This window comes from Pezoporus wallicus, unplaced genomic scaffold (assembly GCF_028554395.1).
Source record: "Pezoporus wallicus isolate ANWC-B61680 ecotype Strahan unplaced genomic scaffold, APGP_CSIRO_Pwel_v1 contig_4264, whole genome shotgun sequence".
Lineage (NCBI taxonomy): Eukaryota > Metazoa > Chordata > Aves > Psittaciformes > Psittacidae > Pezoporus > Pezoporus wallicus.
The window spans coordinates 540492-560523 of NW_026637102.1; the positions used below are offsets into that span (position 1 = coordinate 540492).

Sequence of the window (20032 nt, forward strand, 5' to 3'; positions counted from 1 at the left end):
CTGCTGCTCCCCACTGTGCAAAGTAAGTACCTGCTTCACACCCCTTCTGGGCTAAAGGGTGGGGATCGTTAAGTCAGTACTGGGGAGAGCTCCGTATCATGAGGATATTAACCTGGCCTGGGAGGAGAGTCTCTTACACTGCATCTTGCTGGAAAAGGAGAACAAACTTAAGGCCTCTGCAACTAATGCCTGCACCTTTGTGGGTTTGGGACTTGCAATGCAAACTGATTTTCACTAGCATCAAGTGCTGGATCAAGCAGAAAGATGTATATGAAGTGGAAACTGGCCTCTTTGCCTGGGTTGAGAGGTATCACCTTGTTCTGAATAAGTGGATAGCCAAAAGAGCAGAGCAGGTCCCATTCTCTATGCTGAAAGTACTATCTCTTCATTATGGTTTCACTCATCATGCAGCAAGGATGCACTATAGTTAAAAGGCATCAATTTGGATTCTGACATTCAAACCTTCTTGGGATAGTGCATACTAGTGCATACCAGTGCACAGAAACCAGCTGTTTTCTGGAGGTTAACTGCTTTTTGCAAGAATGAAGAATTTACTTTGTTTTTGTAATTCTTCCCACACAATGAGTGTGGGAATAAACTTTGACGAATGAGCTCTATGATCCATGAGTAGGTGAATGCAGATTCAGGATAGCTGTCTCTGTATAGTAGAATAAATTAGGTTATATTTTCCTTTATTTAAGTAATTGTAACTGTTTCATCACTTAAGTGAATTGCTGATTATGCAGACACCCTCTAGTTGGTGTTGAACTGCCTCCTCAAGATAAAAGATTTGAATCAAACTGTCATACTTTAAATTCATCCCTTGACTTCTCCAATTTCAAACCAGTTTGCACTCTATATTTGCTCCTTTTCCAGTGTAATTTCTTTTAACATTTTTTTACTAGTGATGAGGATTTAGTAGAGTATCAAAAATCTGCATTTGTTCTCATTTCAGCATGCTGGAATCAAGAGATGTTTATGAAATAAAACAAATGTTTCACTTCCTGGTATGAAAGGCAGCTCATTAACATTAGGTTCATCAACATAATACCACTGCCTTTCTATTGCCTTATAAACTGAGTTTGTTGATATGCTTCTGTGTGCATATAAATATGTCTGTTTTGTATGTATATGGTTCGTAATAATAACTTACTGCCAATGCACTAGAAAAAGTGGTTGCTTGATGCAGCAATTCTCACCTCAGTGGGAAAAATGTCAAATTAATGCAGGGTCCCAACTTGAGTCAGAAAACTGGGATGGCTGTTACTTTCCTTTTGTGGATTATTGTAAAATGAGTTGTAGCACTGGGGAGAGAGAAGTTCTTGTGGTGAATACCCAGACAGAAGGGGGAAAAAATGAGTTTGGACGGATTACACTTGTATTTCACGTTTATGCGTAGGGGATAAAGCAAAGTGAGTAGACTTGCATGCAAAGTGCCCAGGAATGTGAGCAGGCTGGATCTGTGTTGAAAAACCACAGGGGGTTGGAAAACCTCTTGACTTTTAATTAACTGTAACTTGCATTAATACAAGACTCAGTATCTTGCATGGACAAGAATGTGTTGTATTCTGTGTTAGCTGCTTACTGTTATCTTGACATTGCTTTAACCACGCACTTCCTTGGCTGGGATTGATGGGTAACAACAGCATGGCTGTTGGCACTGTGGATGGACACAGGCTTATGCCTGCACTCCGTAGAGCTATCACTGAAATAGACATGTTTTCATGGCTGGGGATTCTTCTTTGGGATGCTGAGATGCCTGTAATCATCCACAAAGCATTTTAGTACAGCAGTGATTTCACTTTATCTGCTGGGGAATGAAACAGAATGGGAAACAGTTTACTGATTTATCTATCAGCCCCACAGCAAAAGGGTCTGTTTCTTCCAGTCGGTCTCTGTGCTTCTTTTTGGGAATGCCTGAAGCAGAAGGGAGACCATGCTGTGAGAGAGCTGACCCTCCAGCAGCTGTTGCGTACACTGCTACAGGGAAGGAATCCGTCATGGGACAGTGTTTGGGGTTTCAAGTAGCTTTTTTTTAAACGTTATAAAATACCAGATAATAAGTTCCTCTCCCTACAGCAGGGAAATGCCTCTCCTCATCCTACTTCACCTCCAGCCAGCAGGGGAGGTCTGGACATAAACAGTGCTGTTAATCCTCCACTTAAACCGTGACCCTTCAGCTGTGCTGCCTTTGATGCCCTCTCATGTGCATTGGGGGTTTTATGGTTTTAGTTTTATCCCCCCTCTTTTTTTTCTTTTTTTTTTGTGTGTGTGTGTGTGATGAGTGTGGTTGTTGTTTTTTCTTTTTTCTCTTGAAACAATGCACAAGAAACCAGTAAAGAGCACAAAGTTTTAGCAACTTCCTCAGCTGTGTAGAGTAGCTCTGCTGTGCAACACAGGAGCTAGAAGTTAAATTTTGTGGTGGTGTGACTGACTCCAGAGAGCTGTTTCCTCTTTTCCCCATGGAGGATTTGGGTAGAGAAGTCCTTTGCAGTGTAGCATATAGCTTTTGGAAGTATCAGTTAACTAACAGCGGAGTCAGCTGGTTTGCCCCCAGTTTAAAGAAGATTGCTATTACCAAGAGTTTTAAAAAGAAATCTTCAGTCAGGCCTCCCAAATAGTGGAACTTTATTATAAATCATAGGGTTTGGGTTTCTGTTTATATGCTTCCTGGTTTACGTCTCTTGGTTTTGTGGGGGTCATGTTCTCTGCATCTGTCTGATGCTGAAGAACAGCAAATACTTTAAAGAAATAAAAGTAAAAAGTGTCTCAGCTCACCACATCTGCTGATGTTCAGATGTGAGGAGGTGAGAAACAGAGAATATCCATCTGCTCCAGGAGTCTCTGTTCCTGTGCAAACCAGTAGACAGTGCTCCTCTTCTGCTGGATTTGCTTTCTTCTCCACTCTCCTCTCACCATGGCCACAGTCTAGACATGGCTGTTTGTGATCCTTAGTTGTGTAGTACACAGCTTACAGAAATACTGCCTTGTCTTTGGAGGTCACTGGGATTTAAGTCTGGAAAAATCATAGCTCTGAGTAGTGTCATTTGGCCCTGAAATGCTCAGCTCAGTGAACAGTGCTAAAATCCCTCCAAAGGGACTTGTTAAAAAGTAGCTTGTTCTCCCTCTGGAGCAACTCCAACAAAACAGGTCAGAAGTCCCCGTTAGTCTTGGTGCCTAAAATACACTAGGTATTGTGGCAACCCTCTACTGAGGCAGGAGGTGAAGTATAAGGGATGATTTCTTGTGTTTTGCCCAATATCACATGGGCTCTGCACTCTGTCCCCTCTCTTGGGGACCCAGTGAGGACAGCATTGGGGCTGGGCACAGACCTGTGTATTGCTGCTGTGGCGTGCTAACAGTGGCATATGTGTGGAGGTGACACTGCACAATGATCTGGATATGCTGCCAGGCATGGAAAATGCTGTTACCTTCTTAATGAAATTATTTTAATTATAAATTATAATGTTGATAATACAGAAAAATAGATTTATTTGTATACAAAGTGTATAATATAAATATAAACCAAAATTATTAATTAAAAAAAAAACCTAAACAGCTGTTAGCCAGTTATTAGCACTGGCAGTCCTCAGCTTTGTCACCAGAGGGCAAGATCCTGCTTTCCTGGGACTGGTGGTGGCCATCCTCTCTCTCAATACACGTACTGGAGCAGGGCCTGACAGCCACATGCAGTCTCTGGCTTCAGGCTGTGCCAGTGTTTGAATGGAGGCAAAACCTGTGGTAGTTAGCTCTGTGAGATGTGCTGAGCCTGTCCTGGCTCTTTGTTTATCCAGTGCCTTGCTCCATGTTTCCCAAGGAAAGTGCTCATCTTTTGGAAACATATGCCTTGTGTGCTCTACCAGAAACATAAAAACCACTTTCTATGTGGTACAGCTCCATCTGCATGTGTCATGGCCTTTTCTGTGCATGGAATAAGCTCCCCTCAAGGCCTTCCTAGCTCATCTTGTTTCTTAATAGGGGAAATATGCGATAAAGCATCATGGCTGGCTGTATGGTAGTGTCTGCTTGCTGTGCCTCCTGGCAAGGTGAAATTGCATAATGCATTTAACCTTGTTCAGTTGAATTGCTTATCAAATCAATATCTCTGCTGTTTTTAGATTTTCTTAGTAGCTTCTGCACCATGTTCAGCACAAATGAATGATGATTATTTCTGTGCAAACACGTAGTTTCCTACCCTGGAATGGAAGCGTCAAAGGCTACTTAAAAATTCCCTTCTTAGTCAGATGCTGTCATGAATTGGGAACTTGTTTCTTAGAGATGTTGCTTTCTTTCACTTTGCTTTAAGTATTTTGACAGGAAAATGCAATGTGAGGAAAAGTGGACGGATCATTTTCCAGACACTTAGAAAAAGAACAACAAACACAGCTACAACTTCATTGTTTCCTTACAAAAATAGAAAGCATATAGCAACCGTGTACATCAAAACTGTGATGGGCATGATTAAACTCAAAATCCTCTCATTGTATAGGCGTCAAATCTGAATGCAGACTTGTATAGAGCAGTAAACATTTAATGAAGAACTGGGCAAAGCAGAAAAAAACCACAAACCTGCATCCAGGAGACCTGATGCATGGAATTACTTCAGTCATTTGAAATAATTCAGTACAGTCAAACCTGGACAATATGATTAGAGCACAATCAAAATAGCTGCAAGTCATCGGGTGTCATGTTCAGCCTCCAGTAATTTGTCTTAAAGGACAGTGGCTTTCAAAACAGCCTGCTGGATGCCTGGCAGTGTACCTTAGGTGCTGGTAATTAATTGGCTGCTGAATTGATCTCTTCCAGTAAAGCAGAAGGGAAAACCCAGGGCTAGATGGTAAGGAAGCATGCAAGAGTTGCAGAGGCAAAGATGAAGAGCTGGTTGGTCATTCCAGGCAGCCTGTACACAGCTCCTCCCAGGCCCCCCAAAATAACACCTGTGTGATCACTGCTGGCCTGGCAACGCAAAGAGGGCTTGCAAATGGTTTGTGTGTCTATAGGGATATTTAGATGCCCTTCCAGCTCTCTGGTAGGAGGAAAGCTTATTCATCCTGGCACTGGTTACAGCACCAAAGCTGGTCATGCACTCTTACTTATCCTTGCAAGGAGCAGTTTAAAAATATTAGATGTTTTAACACAGCAGCTGTTTTACCTTGGATGGACTGTTACTTTTTCTCTAATGGTGTTTAGGTTGTAGAGTTTGTTTTTCCTGAATACCATGTTCAGCAGCTGTTTGCACATTCCTAAGACAGGTATGTTAAAGAGAAGACCATTCTTATTCATAACCACTTTGTGTATTTTGGACCTCCCAAACTCTTAGGTGGCTAATTCAGATTCCTTGAGAGCCAGAGGAGATGGTCTGAATTGCTTTCTTTGGTCAAAGATTAGTTGAAAACACTTAAACTTGTGACAAAGTGTTTTAGCTGAATGAGTAAGCATTCCTGCAGGTAACTGGGGGGGGGGGGTGTGGATATCGTGTATTTAGGTATCTGAGCTGGAGGGGATAGAAAGTAGGGCTTGTAAACCTCCTGTTTACAGGAGGTAACATATAGTCTGCGGGAATTGAGCAGTGCCAGGTGGTGGTCATACAGCAACAAAAGGCAAATATAAATGCACATGTGCAGAAAGTGACTTTTTGCTTCTAAATTTTTATTTGGGCTGCTGCAGAGCAGCTCTTTGATGAGGATATCTCTGGCAGCCAGGATGCCATTACCATGCTGGGGAAATGGGAACAAGGAGGATTTTTTTTTGCATGGGATGAAAGGTCTGCCATCTCCTGGGAGTGGTGGCTGATGATATGGGGGAATCAAGTCAAGCTTGGGAGCCTCAGGGTTTGTGCTTGTTAATGGGAAGGGGATTGGTGACATATTTCCAGTAGGAGAACTGTGAATGTTAGCACAATGGGTTTTGCCTTCACTGGAATAACTTACCCAACTTAAGCTGCTTGTTCAATGAGATGAGTTCAGGCTGGAACAAGTGAGGAAAAAGGCTGCTAAACCAGCCTTGGCTTCTCAGGGAAAGGAGACCAAAAAAGAGCCAGGTCTGTCTTCCCTGGTGAAGCAAAGGTGAGGATGTATATGGTTACTTTCCTCTGTATTTATAGAATATGAGACAGAGGAGAGTAATTTCAGCTGAAGGACAAGGTTTAACAGATGACAAAGTATAAACAGGAGTGAGCCAGGGCTGGGAATTAAAATTAGTTTCTAACTGGCAGAAGAGGATGAGTGTGGCTGAACAGTGAATTACCATTGAGTGAGACCTTGATCAGCCTGTCTAAGGGACTGGGTGACGTTGCTGGATGCTGTCAGGATGATGGCGCTCGGCCCCATGTTCCTGTGCCCCTTGCGAGCTCCAACCGTGCCTGGTCGCATGGCGATGCTGGTGAGTCTGCACTGAAGCAGGCCGGAGACTGCAGGCGTGTTTGCTCATTAGCTTGCCAATAAACCGAGCAGGAGTAACACATGCACATCAGTGAAACACTTGATGAAATTCTCTCTGAGCTTAAATCTAATGCAGTAAGGTGGGGTAGGAAATCCTGTCCACCCTGCCTGCAGCAGCTAGAGCAGTCTAGAGGAGGATATGTCTGCCAAAGTAGCTCTTGATTTTGGCCAGTGCAATCATTTGAAATGGCACTGAAAAGGAGGCTGGAAATTCAAGAAACAGGTTTTTATTCACTTAGACTTTGGTAGACAATCTCTATGCAAATCACGCCTCCAGTATCACCAGTGTTTGCATGGGTATGTGTTCCTGGGACTGACAAGTTCCACAGGGACTGACAAGGCCTCAGGCAAAAGCCCTTCGAGCTGCTGACACGTGTCACTTTGGCCATCTGCATTTGGCCTTCAGCTTTTGGAGGGGCACTGTGTCGCTTTGCTTATGTGCATGGGGGCCCTCAGAGGCTTCACAGTGGTGGATGCCTCCTTCGGAATGCACTTCAATGTGGCTAAAATGTGGGCAGCACACACAGCGAGGAGAGGTTCTGTCTGTCAGTATATTTGATGTGGGGATTTTGCTGATGGAAATATGAGGTCCCCAAAAGTACAACTGTCAAAGCACTTACCTGCTTCCAAAACATACCAAACATCCCCTCCCTGTCCATGCAAGTCTCATAGCAGCTCAGCCTGAAGCCTAGGGGATCCAGGCCGGGTCCTGCTCACTGTGGGAGAAGGCATCACACCCGGGTGGGGATGTTTGGTATTAGTGGAGGTTCCCACCATTTTGCTATTTTCTCAATGGTTTCTGAGCGCAGAGGCTCTTCTGGAAATATTATTGGGGTTTTTGTTTTTGTTTTTTTTTTCCCTAAATTTATTTGTTTATTCATTCATTTATGTATTTTGCTTTTCAGTTTACTCTTCCCGTACCACAGCAGAGTTCAAGGAGCGGCGGGAAGCCTTCAGCAGCCTGTCTCCAAGGCTGCTGTGAAAGACCCTTCGGGGTACGGCAGGGCATTGCCCTCCTCACATCCTCCGGGCCCTGCCTGCCACAAATAACACGGAGAGGGGTTCGCGCCTCCCGGCTGTGGGAGCGGGGGCTGCGGGCGGGGCCGGGGCCGGCCCCGATGAGGAGGAGGAAGGGGAGGTGCTGCGGCTCCGGCAGCGCGGCCATCCCTGGGCGCCGCATCGCTGCGTGCGCGGAGCCGCCTGCTGCAGCCGGCAGGATGATCGCCGCCCAACTCCTGGCCTACTACTTCACGGAGCTGAAGGAGGATCAGGTCAAAAAGGTAGACTGACCCCCGCGAGGGAGGGCTGCCCCCCGCACAAATTTTTATTTATTTTTTTTTTTCCTGCTGGTTTTGTTGCTTTGTGCCCGTAGCGACCGTGCTGTGGGAGAAAGGGGAATAAACCCTTTTTTAAGCATAGCCAGACGGTCCCCCCAGAGCATCCCCGGTGGAGAGCGGATCAGGGGGGTCAGTGTGGAGGCTGCCTGGCGCGGGTGATGCACAGCGAGCCAGGCCGCGAAAACGGAGCTCGGCAAAGCGAGGCAGGAGCTGGGGGGCTTTGGCAAAGAGGGTGGTGGTGATGGCCTTTCGGGTTTGTAGAAGGCACCAGCATTCCTGGAGAGGGGACTTCCCCTTCTTCCCCAGGGTGCCTGAGGGCATCTGTCACTCCAGAGCAGGGGTGACGAAGGCAAAGAGCAGGCAGTTTTTGAACTATGTGTCACTGCAGGTCCTGAATTTTCAGGAAGTGGTTGTCAGTTGTGCTTAATAAGAAGCAGTATTTCTATGGACTGCTTTTCTTTTCCTTTAGCATTAAGAGCTGTACGGTTGTAGCCCTGTGATTTAGCACTGCCACAAGGAAATGGGTGTAGAGCACAGGATAAATAAAAACATGGCAGTTAGGTCCTGGCTAAGCACATTGCAGTGCTGTAGGGAGTGGAGAGCCTGGGGCTAGGGATGCAGGGACACAAATTGGGAAAATAATTGCAAATATCACCCAGGTCTGTCTCAGAGCCAGGATGACGTCAGGGAGCAGAGGCTTCCCCTCTGCCACCTCCAGCAGTGCTGCATGACCCACCTAGGCACATGGCTGAGCACCTGCTGAAGGCATCCCGAACATATTTTGGGGATGCCTCAGTGTCAGCGTTAGCAGGGCTGATTTGTAGTGGTCTCAGGGCTTGGCCTGGCGGGAGGAGAACATCTCCTTCCTTTGGGCTTCTGGCTGCGCCTAGGGAGACCCCAGCTGCTGTATGTGGGTGACCCCCCCCCCGCCTCACTCCAGCCATGCTCATCCATGCCAACTCCTCTCTTGGATAAAACCCAGGGCAGCGCCTCATATTTTCCACATCTTCTGTGGTTTAGGTCTTTTGCTTTTATGCCCAGCGGTTGTTGTGAGGAGCTGAAGGCTTTGCGCAGCCTGTAGCTTTCTGTACCTTCTGGCCCCATGTATGTAGCTCTCCCTTTTCCCTTATTTTCCTTTTCCTGGAGGATTTGTAGATGCTGCAGCTGGTGCCAGGCGTGCATGCCTGGGTAAGGCCTTCTCTGTCTCGCTGTGCCTGTTATATTTAGAAACCCAGGATAAGCACAAGGGTGCGTGCTGGCTGAGGACCTGCAGAAAGGCTGTGTGGGGAAGGCGCGGTGGGAGTGTGCAGGCACGGGGAAAACTGTGGTGTTCCCGGGGGTTATTTATTACGGGCTGGTTTGGCACCATGGGGCTGCTATTGTTTGACAGCATGGGAATTGTTTGGCCAGGGAACTGTAAAGTGTTCTTATGGATCAATCTGGTTTTGTCTGAAAAATAAAACAAAAATCCAATTGGAAAAAAAAAAATCCCAAACAAAAACAAGCAGGCTACTGGTCTGGGAGGATGTAAGACATCTTTTCCTGTTTATATCCTTTTGGAACGGATATTGAGCCCCCTCAGTTTTGGCTGTCTTGTATGGAGGGTTTCTGCAGCAGTCAGAGGCTCTGCCCCATAATTCTGCTGCACTGCAGCCGCTGGGAGCCTCTGGGCTCTGCTCCCTGGTTCCCTGTGGGGCTCTGTCTCAGGGTGCTGCTTGTGAGGTTTGTGCTCTATCACAGCATGCTGCTTACAGGAATACGTGCCTAAATGGCTTCATTTTGGGTCCCTCCCTCTCCTCTCTGCTTCTGGAAGAGCAGCACTTTCTGCTGGTATGTGCTTGTGGCTGGGGGCTGCCGACCAATGTGTTACCCCCTCACCACTCTGCCCCATGGGGCTCTGGGCCACAGTGGCTACTCCTCTGCCTCTCTGGTCCATGGCAGCTGCCTGCTCAGTATTCGGAGACACAGGTTGGAGGTCACCTTGAGCATGCTGCTGTGGGTCACAGGAGGGGTGTGAATGGGCTACAAGTACCAGTGAGGTGAATTTAGGATTGTATGTTACTGGGTCTTCACCAAGGCTGCACATCCTTCTTCCTCTGGGATCCTGTTTCCTTTTTTTTTTTTCTTGGGGGGGGGGTGTCCCATTCCTGCATGGCACTATGCTTGGTGCTGCCTTTCTGTGGTAGGAACCCTGCAGAGGGGCACAGAGGGGTCTGGTGATTTCAGGCTGTCAGGACACCCTGGGTCTAAGAACTAGTGCTTCCATACTGGTTTTGCTGGGTTTCTACACCCCCCTTAAGCTTGAGGTAATTTTTTTCAAATTTGCAGTTTCTGGAACAAAAAAATGAGCAGCTGGCTGGAGCACCTCTGCTATGGAGACAGGCTGACAGAGATGGGCTTGTTCAGCCTGGAGAAAAGAAGGTTCTGGGGAGCTTAAAGCAGCTTCCAGTACCTAGAGGGGCCTACAAGAAATCTAGAGAGGGACTTTTTAACAAGGGCATATAGTGAGAGGACAAGGGGGGATGGCTTTAAACTGAAAGAGGGTAGATTAGAGGAGATATTAGGGAGGAGTTCTTTGAAGGGTAGTGAGGCACTGGAACAGGTTGCTCAGAAAACTTACGGAAGTGTTCAGGGGTGGGGCTTTGAGCAGCCTGGTCTAGGGGAAAGTGTCCCTGCCCATGGTGCAGGGGTTGGAGCTAGATGGTCTTTGAGGTCCCTTCCAACCCAAACCATTCTATGTGCTATAATTTTTCAAGGTGAGTTGTGGCCAGCAGGAGGAATAGGCAGGATGGATGTTTAGTGCCGAAGGTGCTGGTTGTTCATTGCATGCTGCCAGCCCTGTGACCCTGCAGCCCCTGCAAGGGGGCATTTTCCAATGAAATCATGTGTATGAGCACTTGCACATAACCCTAGTGTGCAGAAGCAAGCCAACACATAATGTTCTGTACTGTATAAATACGGGTGTAGTTTTACCTCAAGCAGGATAAATTATCCAGATGTTTTTGAAAACATCTTTTCCCTGAACGTTTCTGATCCTTCAGCGGCATCAGCAGGAGCCTTGCTGTGACAGTGGATTTTGCTCAACCCAAAGTGAGGCCCTCTTTCTCTAAAAGGCTGACTCTCATCCATGAAGCATCTCTGGTATCTGTGCCACTGGTCTGTGTGCAGGAGAGCCTTTGTAAAACTGTTTTAGAGTACCTTTTTCCAACAGGTTTATACCTGCAGTAGCTGGCCCCAGCAAAGGGATCCTCTAGGTGTTGCCTCAATTCTGTTTGTCAGGGGAACAATACCTTTTTGTTTTATTACCTGATGAGAGAAGAAAAAAGTCTTGCAATTCAAGAATGATATTTAAATATCATTTAACCGTGAAAAGAACATAATGGAATGGGGTGTAAAATGTAGCAGCTGGCATCAGAAAAAGCTCCATAGTGGTAACCTGCCAGTATAAAGGCTTTTTAGGAACCAACCTGATAAATTACAAGTAACCCTGCTTCAGGATGTCTAAACTGCTTGTTTTAACATGCCTTGGCTCCTGATGAATCTTCCTGATGCTGAAAGGAGTATGGAGTGTGATTAACTCTGCAGAAAAATGTTTACATGGTAGAGCCTTTTCATGCAAAGGCTGTGTCAGTAAACTAGGTGCTAATGATGTCTGAAACTGCTGTGGGAGTGCTCTCTTCTTGGATACTCTTGACTGTTGTCAGTGTCCAGGGGATGAAGCATGCATTTAAGGAATGGTCCTCAGTGCTGCCTGTTTCATTATGTGCTTATAATTATTCACAACTTTTTGTGGAGACTGCTGCGATGGCTGGATTTTCAGAAACTTACTTTCCCCTAGTGCAAAAAGTATCTTCCCTATGAGACCAAGAGAAGTGACACACATATGGTTCGGATTATGAAATCCTATTTACAAAAAAATTTGCCCACAGATTCTGGCTGGCTGTTTTTTTTAAGAAGAAAAAATAAAGGGGTAGAATTTTTGGAGGGCTCCTGTAGTGGCACTCTGGGAAGATGCCGTTCCTGGGGGGTGGTTCTGAAATGGCAGCTAAATAGAGAAATGTTTTCTGCTCCTTGCCCACACAACTGCCTGACTGAAATTACTCCTGCTCTCTGCCATTCCCAGGGAAGGGCTGGCCCCCATCTCCCACGGGGCTGCAGCCATGGGATGCTGCATGTCTGGCTGGGTGCTGCCGGCAGCTCCCATCTCTGTCCCTGCTGGCCCCTCCCACAGCTTCCCTTCGGATAAATCTGAGATTTGCTTTCTGATCGGCTTTTATTGCAGGCAAAGCAGGGAGTTATTAAACCTCCGTCCCATAATCCAGCCTCCAGTTACCCCCCTCCCAGTTATTTGTGGCTGTTTGCTGAGGGTTTTCCCTTGGAGGTCTGCCTGTGCTGCCAGCACAGGAGAGCAGTGCTTTCTCCCTAGCAGCTTCACTGCCAGAATGACGCTTTTCCTGCCCGGGAAAAAAAATAATGCTTTTTTTTTTCTTTTTTCCTTTTTTTTTTTGTTTGTTTGTTTTTTGTTTTGGAAACTGCAACACACGGGAGAGATTTTGTTTCAAACCGAGGTTTAGTTCCCATCTCCCCCTCCTCCCCACCCCGTGAGTCTCAGCGGTAAAGATGGCCTTGATGCGATGCAACGCAATGTGATGCACCGTGATGCAATGCGAGGTGATGCTTCCTGCTGCAGGGGGGTCCACCCCAATTATGTAAGGGCGCAGACAGTGCTCATTGGTTTTTCACTCAAACTAGAAGACAAGAGAGCCCTCCCTCCTCTTTTCCCTCAGCAGTGGAGGGGCAGAGCTGTGAAGAATGGGCTTATCTGATCTTCACTGTGCAAATGCCAAAACCTGCATTCACTACAGGGCTTTTTGTGGGGGGAAATCCCTCAGCCCTGTTTTTGAGAGGAGGATGCAGCAGTGGGGCTGTGTAGAGGGGTATTTTAGTTACACAGTGAAGTCTGTGTGAATGATGTGTTACTGAGCTTTCACTGGGAGATTTGGGGAATCAGGCTTGTGAGCAGCAGCGTGGGCTGCTGAAAGCTCAGCCTTAATAAGAGGGTTTCCCTCTTCTCCCCCCCCCCCCCCTCCCCCCTTAGAAAGGGAATAACTTAATGCTCTGACATCATGGTTTAATACACTCTGCTAATAAAAGCAATCCAGCTATGGTAGGGTTTGCCAGGGAGGAGAGACCTTCCTTCTCAGCCTGAGACCAGCCTCTGCAAATGCTGAGACAGCATTTGGGGCTGCAAGAAAGAGTGTGTCCCATTAGGTTTTTGTTCTTGGAGCAAAATGATGCCAGTGGCTGGCTGTGGTTGTCTCTGTGAGGGGGCTGTCAGCCCTTGGGGTGGCATGGGACCCAGATGGGATGCTGTTCCAGGGTCTTAAATTTGGCCTCTGTTGCAGAGAACCTGGGCTCAGCTCTTCTGCCATTCAGCTGTATGCCTGCACTGTTACTTCACCAGTTTGTGGAGCATATGTATGGTATCATTTCATATTGTTGCACTGTAACTTCCCTGTAGCATCTATCTGATGGCTGTTTTACCCTGCCTCTGCAAGCAGTGGCACTGAACACATCAGAGCTTGTGCAGCCTCTGGCTCTGGCCCCATGGCTCAGGCTTGCTGTGGTTCAGCATCAGGCTGGGTAGCTGTGCCCAGCAGCAGCATCCATATCTTTCTCCCTTGTCTGTGTAAATGCTTGGTCACTGTAGGAGGGCGTCTGGCTCATGGAGGTACACTATCTTTGGTGCAGACCTTGAGTACATGTGACAGAAGTACTTTATGCAGGAGCAATTAAATTTGCCCTGGTTTTATGGTCAGTTTAGGGTTTAATTACATTTTGATTGTCTGCATTTCCTTTGAAAATGACATGATTCATTGTTTTCTCTCTCAAAGTCCTCAGTATATGGAGTATTGCATGTATACGTTTCACATGGCATGTTTTATTGTGGCATCGGCCCTGCAAGACACAATGCCAGTGGAGAGATTGGATGAGTTGCTCTAAATGCTTCCAGAGCAGCAAAGGAGACACAGGCAGCCTTGGCACAGAGGTGGCCTGGGGTTTAAAATGAGGTGGCTTTTCCAGTTTTGCTGAGGATAGAAAGCATGGGAGGGTTTTATTTTCTTGGTCCTGCTAAGCTGCAAATGAAAGTGATCCCAAAGGTGTGGCTTGGATCTGAGGTGTTTGCAGAACCAAATTTCCAAGGCAGATAATGAAACAAGGCAAGAATAGACTGTCAGCTGAGGTGAAAGGGGTGGGACATGTGCATTTAGCAAGAATCCCCCAAGGCCAAGTTGTATTTTTGAAGCATCAAAGCATCTCTCAATCTTCCTGATGCTGAAGATGGGTGTAATGTTACAGAAGGCAGTATTATTGGAAAACTGAAGCGGCCTCCTTTTTCCAGTGAGGTGAAGAAAGTTCCTGTTTTGGGAAGCCACAAGGGAGAAGTCAACAACTTTTAATTTGATGTTTTGTCTTGAGGAGGAAGCCGCTACCTGCTCACAGCCAAGTTCTGCCTCTTCTGACTCTCTGGCTGTGATAGCTTTGGATATCAGTGGATATCCCTGTCAGGGATAGGGAAAGTGGTCTGGTACACAGAAACAATTTTGCAGCCTAGGATGTAGCCCTGAAGCTGCTGTGACAAGTCCTTCACAATGAAAAGCTTTAAATACAAGACACCTCTGTGAACTACAGTGACACCCACATCACTCCAGCTGGGACAAGGTGCCAAAAGAGGGATTTTTAGCTTCAGCTGTTTAGCTCGTGGGCAGTCAGGAGAGCTGAGAAGTGGTGTGAAGGCTGGAGACTGTGGTGTGAGGCTGTGGGTGAATGGGTTTGTGTGGAAAGGAGGATGCAGCGTGACGTGGACTGCGTCTTGCCTTGGGAAAACAGTAGGATGGGGTGGACTTCAGCTCACATGTGTCCTAGCACTTGCACATTTTCCTGATTTTGAGTCAAAAAGATAAGGCATGAAGTGTGTGGCTGTGTTGGCAGCCTGGCCAGAGCTCCATGGCCAAGCTGGTCCTATATGCTATTCTTGCAATTAAAGAGATATAGCCCCCCATGGGCACTTCAGGGCAGTCTTTCACTCTGTGGTGGTTTTGTTTGTTTGTTTGTTTTCCCCAGATTGACAAATACCTTTATGCCATGCGACTCTCTGATGAAACGCTGATAGATGTTATGGCTCGCTTCAGGAGAGAGATGAAGAATGGCCTCTCCAGAGACTTTAACCCAACGGCTGCAGTGAAGATGCTTCCTACATTTGTGAGGTCCATTCCTGATGGTTCAGGTAAGGAGCTGAGTATTTGTTTTGTGTATTAAAGATGGTGTGCTTCATGGGAAACCTGTTAGAAATACCCCAATACTGCCAAGAACAAGAGCAGTTTGCTTTCTGCCAAGCCTTGGCACCTCCTCAAAGGCAGCCTCCCTTCTGTGTGCAGGTCAGTTCCCACAGATGCTGGAGGATTTTGTGAATCCAGTGTCAAACCCATTTTGATGCCAATGGAAGAGCCCTTCCTATTAATCAGTCTACTAATATTTATTTATATTGAGTATTATTTATGTTGAGATTTGTCTGCCATCTATCAATACTTCACATAGGAAGATGTTTGATTTATGCAGTTCATACTCATGTGACCTAGAGTCTTGACAAATGCAGTGGCTTTTAGTCATTTGTTTTTTGACTCAACATCTCTTCTTATTTTTTTCCCAGTGGAAAAAATACTGTTGTATGCTGAATTTGAGTTTCCTGGCATTTGTTTTGCTTTTTATAGCTACCTTTTGCAGACGGTCTAAGGGGAAGACTTGCAGAACTCAAGGAGGTGCAGTGTGTGGCTCAGAAGCTGCTGCTCTGGTGTACTGAGCTTTTCCATTGAGGTGTAGGACTTATTTTTTCATGCTCACTGTACCTGATAAAAGTGGCACAAAGAGCTATCTGAAATCAAAAACATGCTGTGTTGGTATTTGAGACCATGATTGTCCCCATTACATATTTTAGTGCTTATAACAAAACCCAAACAAACAAACCAAACAACCCCCCCAACAACTATATATAGGGTATATAAATATATTTATTAACAGTATATAATAGCGTTTATTATTTAGTGGTAACACTAGATTTCTTTCTCGTGTAGCATGCATTGGTAACTAGTTTGGTACCTAGCACAAATTAAGCCCCTGTGTGCAGAAATTGCACAATTGCATAATACGATTACCTGTTTTGAGGCTTTTTCTGAGTTAAAATCAAGAATTTGTTGGGTGAAAGAACATGAAGCCTGGTGCTTTGTATTATTTGGTGCTCTCCGGCAGGGGAAATCATTGATAGTTCTGCTTCACTGTTGCTTTCTGCCACCTTAAGCTTTTTAGTTGAAATGTTTATACCCTCTTATAAAAAAAAAAACAAAACCAAAACCAAACTTGAATCCTGTGTTTCCCTTAATTTAGCACTGCTGGTTGTTATGTTGAAATGTGTTGAAATTTGGAGCCTGTTGAGAAAGCCAGAAGCTGCCACACACAGCTGGGTCACAGGCAGGGCTTGCTCTAAGGGTTTGCAGGTGTGAGGTGACTTAAGTTTTTTTTTGTAGAATCCCAGTGTTTTTACCAACTCCAAAATCCCTATATTTTTCTTCATATGTGTTCTGAGTTGAGCTGAGTATAGACCTGTCTCCAGTACCCTCTTCTGCCAAGGCACTGCAGGTTAGTAAATCTGGGCTGCTTGCAGTGAGCCAAATACGTTTGCAAATTGCTCCATGGCACAAACTGGAGAGACTTCAAGATGCAGTATGGCACAAAGGGAAAAGGGGAGAGGTGTGAGAGATTGCTTAGTGCTGCTGGGACTGAACATGAGCCAGAGCAGTGGGTAGCCCTTGTTGAGTGTAAGCATGTCTGTATGTCAAGGCATTAATTTCAGATCATGTATTACGCACCTCCTTAAAAAAGCAACCTCGTGTATTGTGTACAGGGTGCTCAGTTCTTGATCCTGTGCCCATGTGTCTCCTGATGGCCCCTCCAGGACTATGGGCAGTGAATGTCGCAGCATGGATTAGACCAAGGCAGTGCTTTGCCCCAGACAATTTCTGTATAACATGATAGTAATCTGTATACGCAGGTTGTGAGTGTCTATTTGGATAGCTGTTAGAAATGCAGGCAAAACCATTGAATTATTTCCCAGAAAGGGCATGTTCTGATCCTAGGTGTGAGCAATATTTGCTGTGGGTAGGTGTCATGGTATTTCTTTCTGTGACTCACCTCCACGTGCCTGCCATATCTGGCTCAGCCATCACATAGATGAAGCCAGGGCAGATGCAGAATCCTGTTTCCTCTTCCTTCTAAAGTCTCTGGGAGGCCCTCACGGATATGTCCATATTGCTGTGCCCTAAGTGTGGGGTTGGCTCCCGGCTGATGGCAGTTTCTGCCTTCAGCTGTTCCTCTGTAAAAGACAGAGGCTGAAAGCCTGCCCTCTTCTCTGGCCTGTCTCTAATTACTGCCTTGTAAGCTCTTTCCTCTGAGTCTGATTATTATTATGAGAGCTGACTATTCAGAAAAATATTGTTGTTTATTTTCAGATCAGTGCTTGTGTACTTTATTAACAAGGAGCTTTTGAGTGATAATTTTGGGGACTCTGGAGATGTTGGTGTTAGCAGGGCTTTTTGCTTCATTCAGAGTTGCTTAATTTACAAAAGCCACAAGGTTTTTTTGTCCAGAGGGCTCAGGATAGTATTTCAAACTAATTCAAAATGCTTTTGAAGGATGTTCCTAAATAGATTTACAGCAGGTTTGATTGCACCTTGGTGTTAAAAAGCATAGATTAAATGCTGCTACATGGGTTTTAATTCCTGAAGTACACTGAAAGAAGGCTACTACTTTGCCTAGTTCAGAGTTCTTTTTTCTTTTTAACTGAAAAGGTTAATAATGCTTAATAAATTTTACCTTGTGATAAGCTTGATGGTGCTGGAAATCAAACATGCTAATTTGTTAATTTACTGCCAGGGAAGATACTTCTATATGAAGTGCAGTATTTGCTTGAGGTATGTACTAAGGTGTAAGGGCCATCTGGTCCAGTGTTGATTTTTCCATTATTTATTGGAGGTAATGGCTTGCATTCAGCAAATGATACTCATATGATAAAGCTTATTTGGATATTTGGCTTAATGAGACACTTGTAAATGTTTGACTTCTAGTCTTGTTGCAGTGAAAGGGGTTATGAGTTACTGAATTTATTATGCTGAACCCAATAAATGGAACTGGGCCTACAGTTTGGATATATTAATGTTTTAAATGACATTTTTACTGGGGCAAAGTGATGTTTAAAGCCAAGCTGTTCAAAAACAGGTAGAGAAGTGCTGCAAGATCTGTATTTCTGCAAGCTGAGTCTGCCCATGTCTTAAGCAGCAAGAAGGAAAAGTTGCATTGCAATGCAGTAAAATCAGGAGGATTATTAGGAGTTGTGGGCTTCCACTGTCATTTTGCTATGTTTTTCTGTATGTAGCTTATTGTCATTGTGGTTTCTCGCATGACAGCGTTCTGTTTCTATACTACACTGCAGCCCTGGAAAAGCATATGGGCTTTTGCTGTGTCTTTGACTCTCTTAAGCTGTTTCTTATAGAGCTCCTGCCCTGAGGGGTGTCTCATCCAGCTCATCAACGTTGCTGAGCTTGATGGGGCTCCTGGAGGTACATGGTGTCATGAAGAGGAAGGAGCAGCTCACTAAATAAAACTTTAGAAGTGTTGATCTGAGATTTGGCAGAGTAATCTCAGAGGGAAATCTGGGTCTGGAACTCCTTGTGGGTAAATTGCATACATGATATTTTAGTGACAGCGTCAGGTCAGGAGGCTCTGAGACCAGAGTCGCAGTTTGAGGTAACACAACACAAGGTACTATCTTCCCAACTGCTAGTAGTCTTTCCACATTGAGTGTAAGCAGAAGTGGAAAAACAGTGATGTTGAGAATGACCTTCCCAAAGTCCTAGTTCAAATTCAGAAGGCAGAATGAAAAGAGGCCAAATTGCTCCACAGGATGGGACTGGCAATATGCATCAGGGTGCAGGATGGGGGGGGCAGCTGATCCTGTCATGACATGGGGCACTTCTGACACTGCAGAAAAGTACAAATTGATGAGGAAACCAAGATGAGAAAGTACCATGTTCCTCTGCTTCACTGCCCTTTGAGCAGCCTCGGGGAGCCTGGGGTTGCCATGTACAGACATAAATGCTTGCAAAGAGCCTTGTTGATTAACCTGGACACACTCTCCTGTGTGACGAGTTGTGCACACTGCTTCCCCAAATATTATCTTTTCACAGACTTTAATGATTGCTGTGTTTGCTCCCACTTAGATAAGGTGAGATAGCACAAGCAGTTCAGTCAAATATGTTTGCCTTGCTCTCCAATGCATGCTGAAGGTGTCATTCCTCAGGTAGCCTGGCCATGCGTCTGTGTTGGCTGAGGTTTGTGGAGGTGGTAGGGTAGTGGATTTGGCTTCAGACCTTTGAAATCCAAATCCCTCTCCACCACAGATGAAGGTATCCTAACTTTCCCTGGTTTCTGGGGAGGTATTTAGCAGCTCTGTGCAAGGGATCGCAACTCCTGCAGCAGTACAGGGACACCCTATACTTTTTCAAACTGTTTCTCTGACTTCTGATGTCTTGACTGCAGTTTGCAGTGAATCTCAGCTTCCTGGTGTGAATTAAGTGGTTCCTACTTTAACTACATCCGTGTGTAATTTGTTGATTTTACAGCAGTGCACAATCCAGCCACCATTCACTGTTATTTGCCAAAATGACACACGTTTGTTTACAGCAAAAGACTGCTCATTAGTGGTCTGGCATCCCTTCATTTTACTGTCTCTATTTTCAACATCTTTTAGGGTTTCTTTGCCCTGGTAAGCTTCATCATGAGATCTGGATACAGACAGTCCACTGTTAGTCCATTCTGGAGAAGGTCTTTTTACAGGGGCATGTAGTGACAGGGCAAGGGTGGGTAGTTTTAAACGGGAAGAGAGTAGATTTAGATTAGGAAGAAATTCTTTACTAAGAGGGTGGTGAAACACTGGCACAGGTTGTCTGGAGAAGTTGTGGATGCCCCATCCCAGACTGTGTTCAAGGCCAGGCTGGATGGGGCTTTGAGCAACCTGGTCTAGTGAAAGGTGTCCCTGCCCATGGTGGAGAGGTTGAAACTAAATGAACTTTAAGGTCCCTTACAACCCAGACTAGTCTATGATTCTATGAAACCCTCATTACAGTTGTCTGTACCAACTTCATG

At 45.6% G+C, this 20032-nt stretch overlaps 1 protein-coding gene across 1 annotated transcript in view; it reads left to right on the forward strand.

Annotated features, from left to right (window-relative positions):
• The first annotated feature begins 7561 nt into the window (after window positions 1–7561).
• Window positions 7562–20032, forward strand: part of HK1 (hexokinase 1) — a 37071-nt gene continuing 24600 nt past the window's right edge. Inside the window, exons 1-2 of the mRNA XM_057403290.1 lie at window positions 7562–7720; window positions 14903–15065. Of these exons, the coding sequence (XP_057259273.1) occupies window positions 7658–7720; window positions 14903–15065 (226 nt within the window). The 5' untranslated portion in view covers window positions 7562–7657. The remainder of the gene's footprint in view (window positions 7721–14902; window positions 15066–20032) is intronic.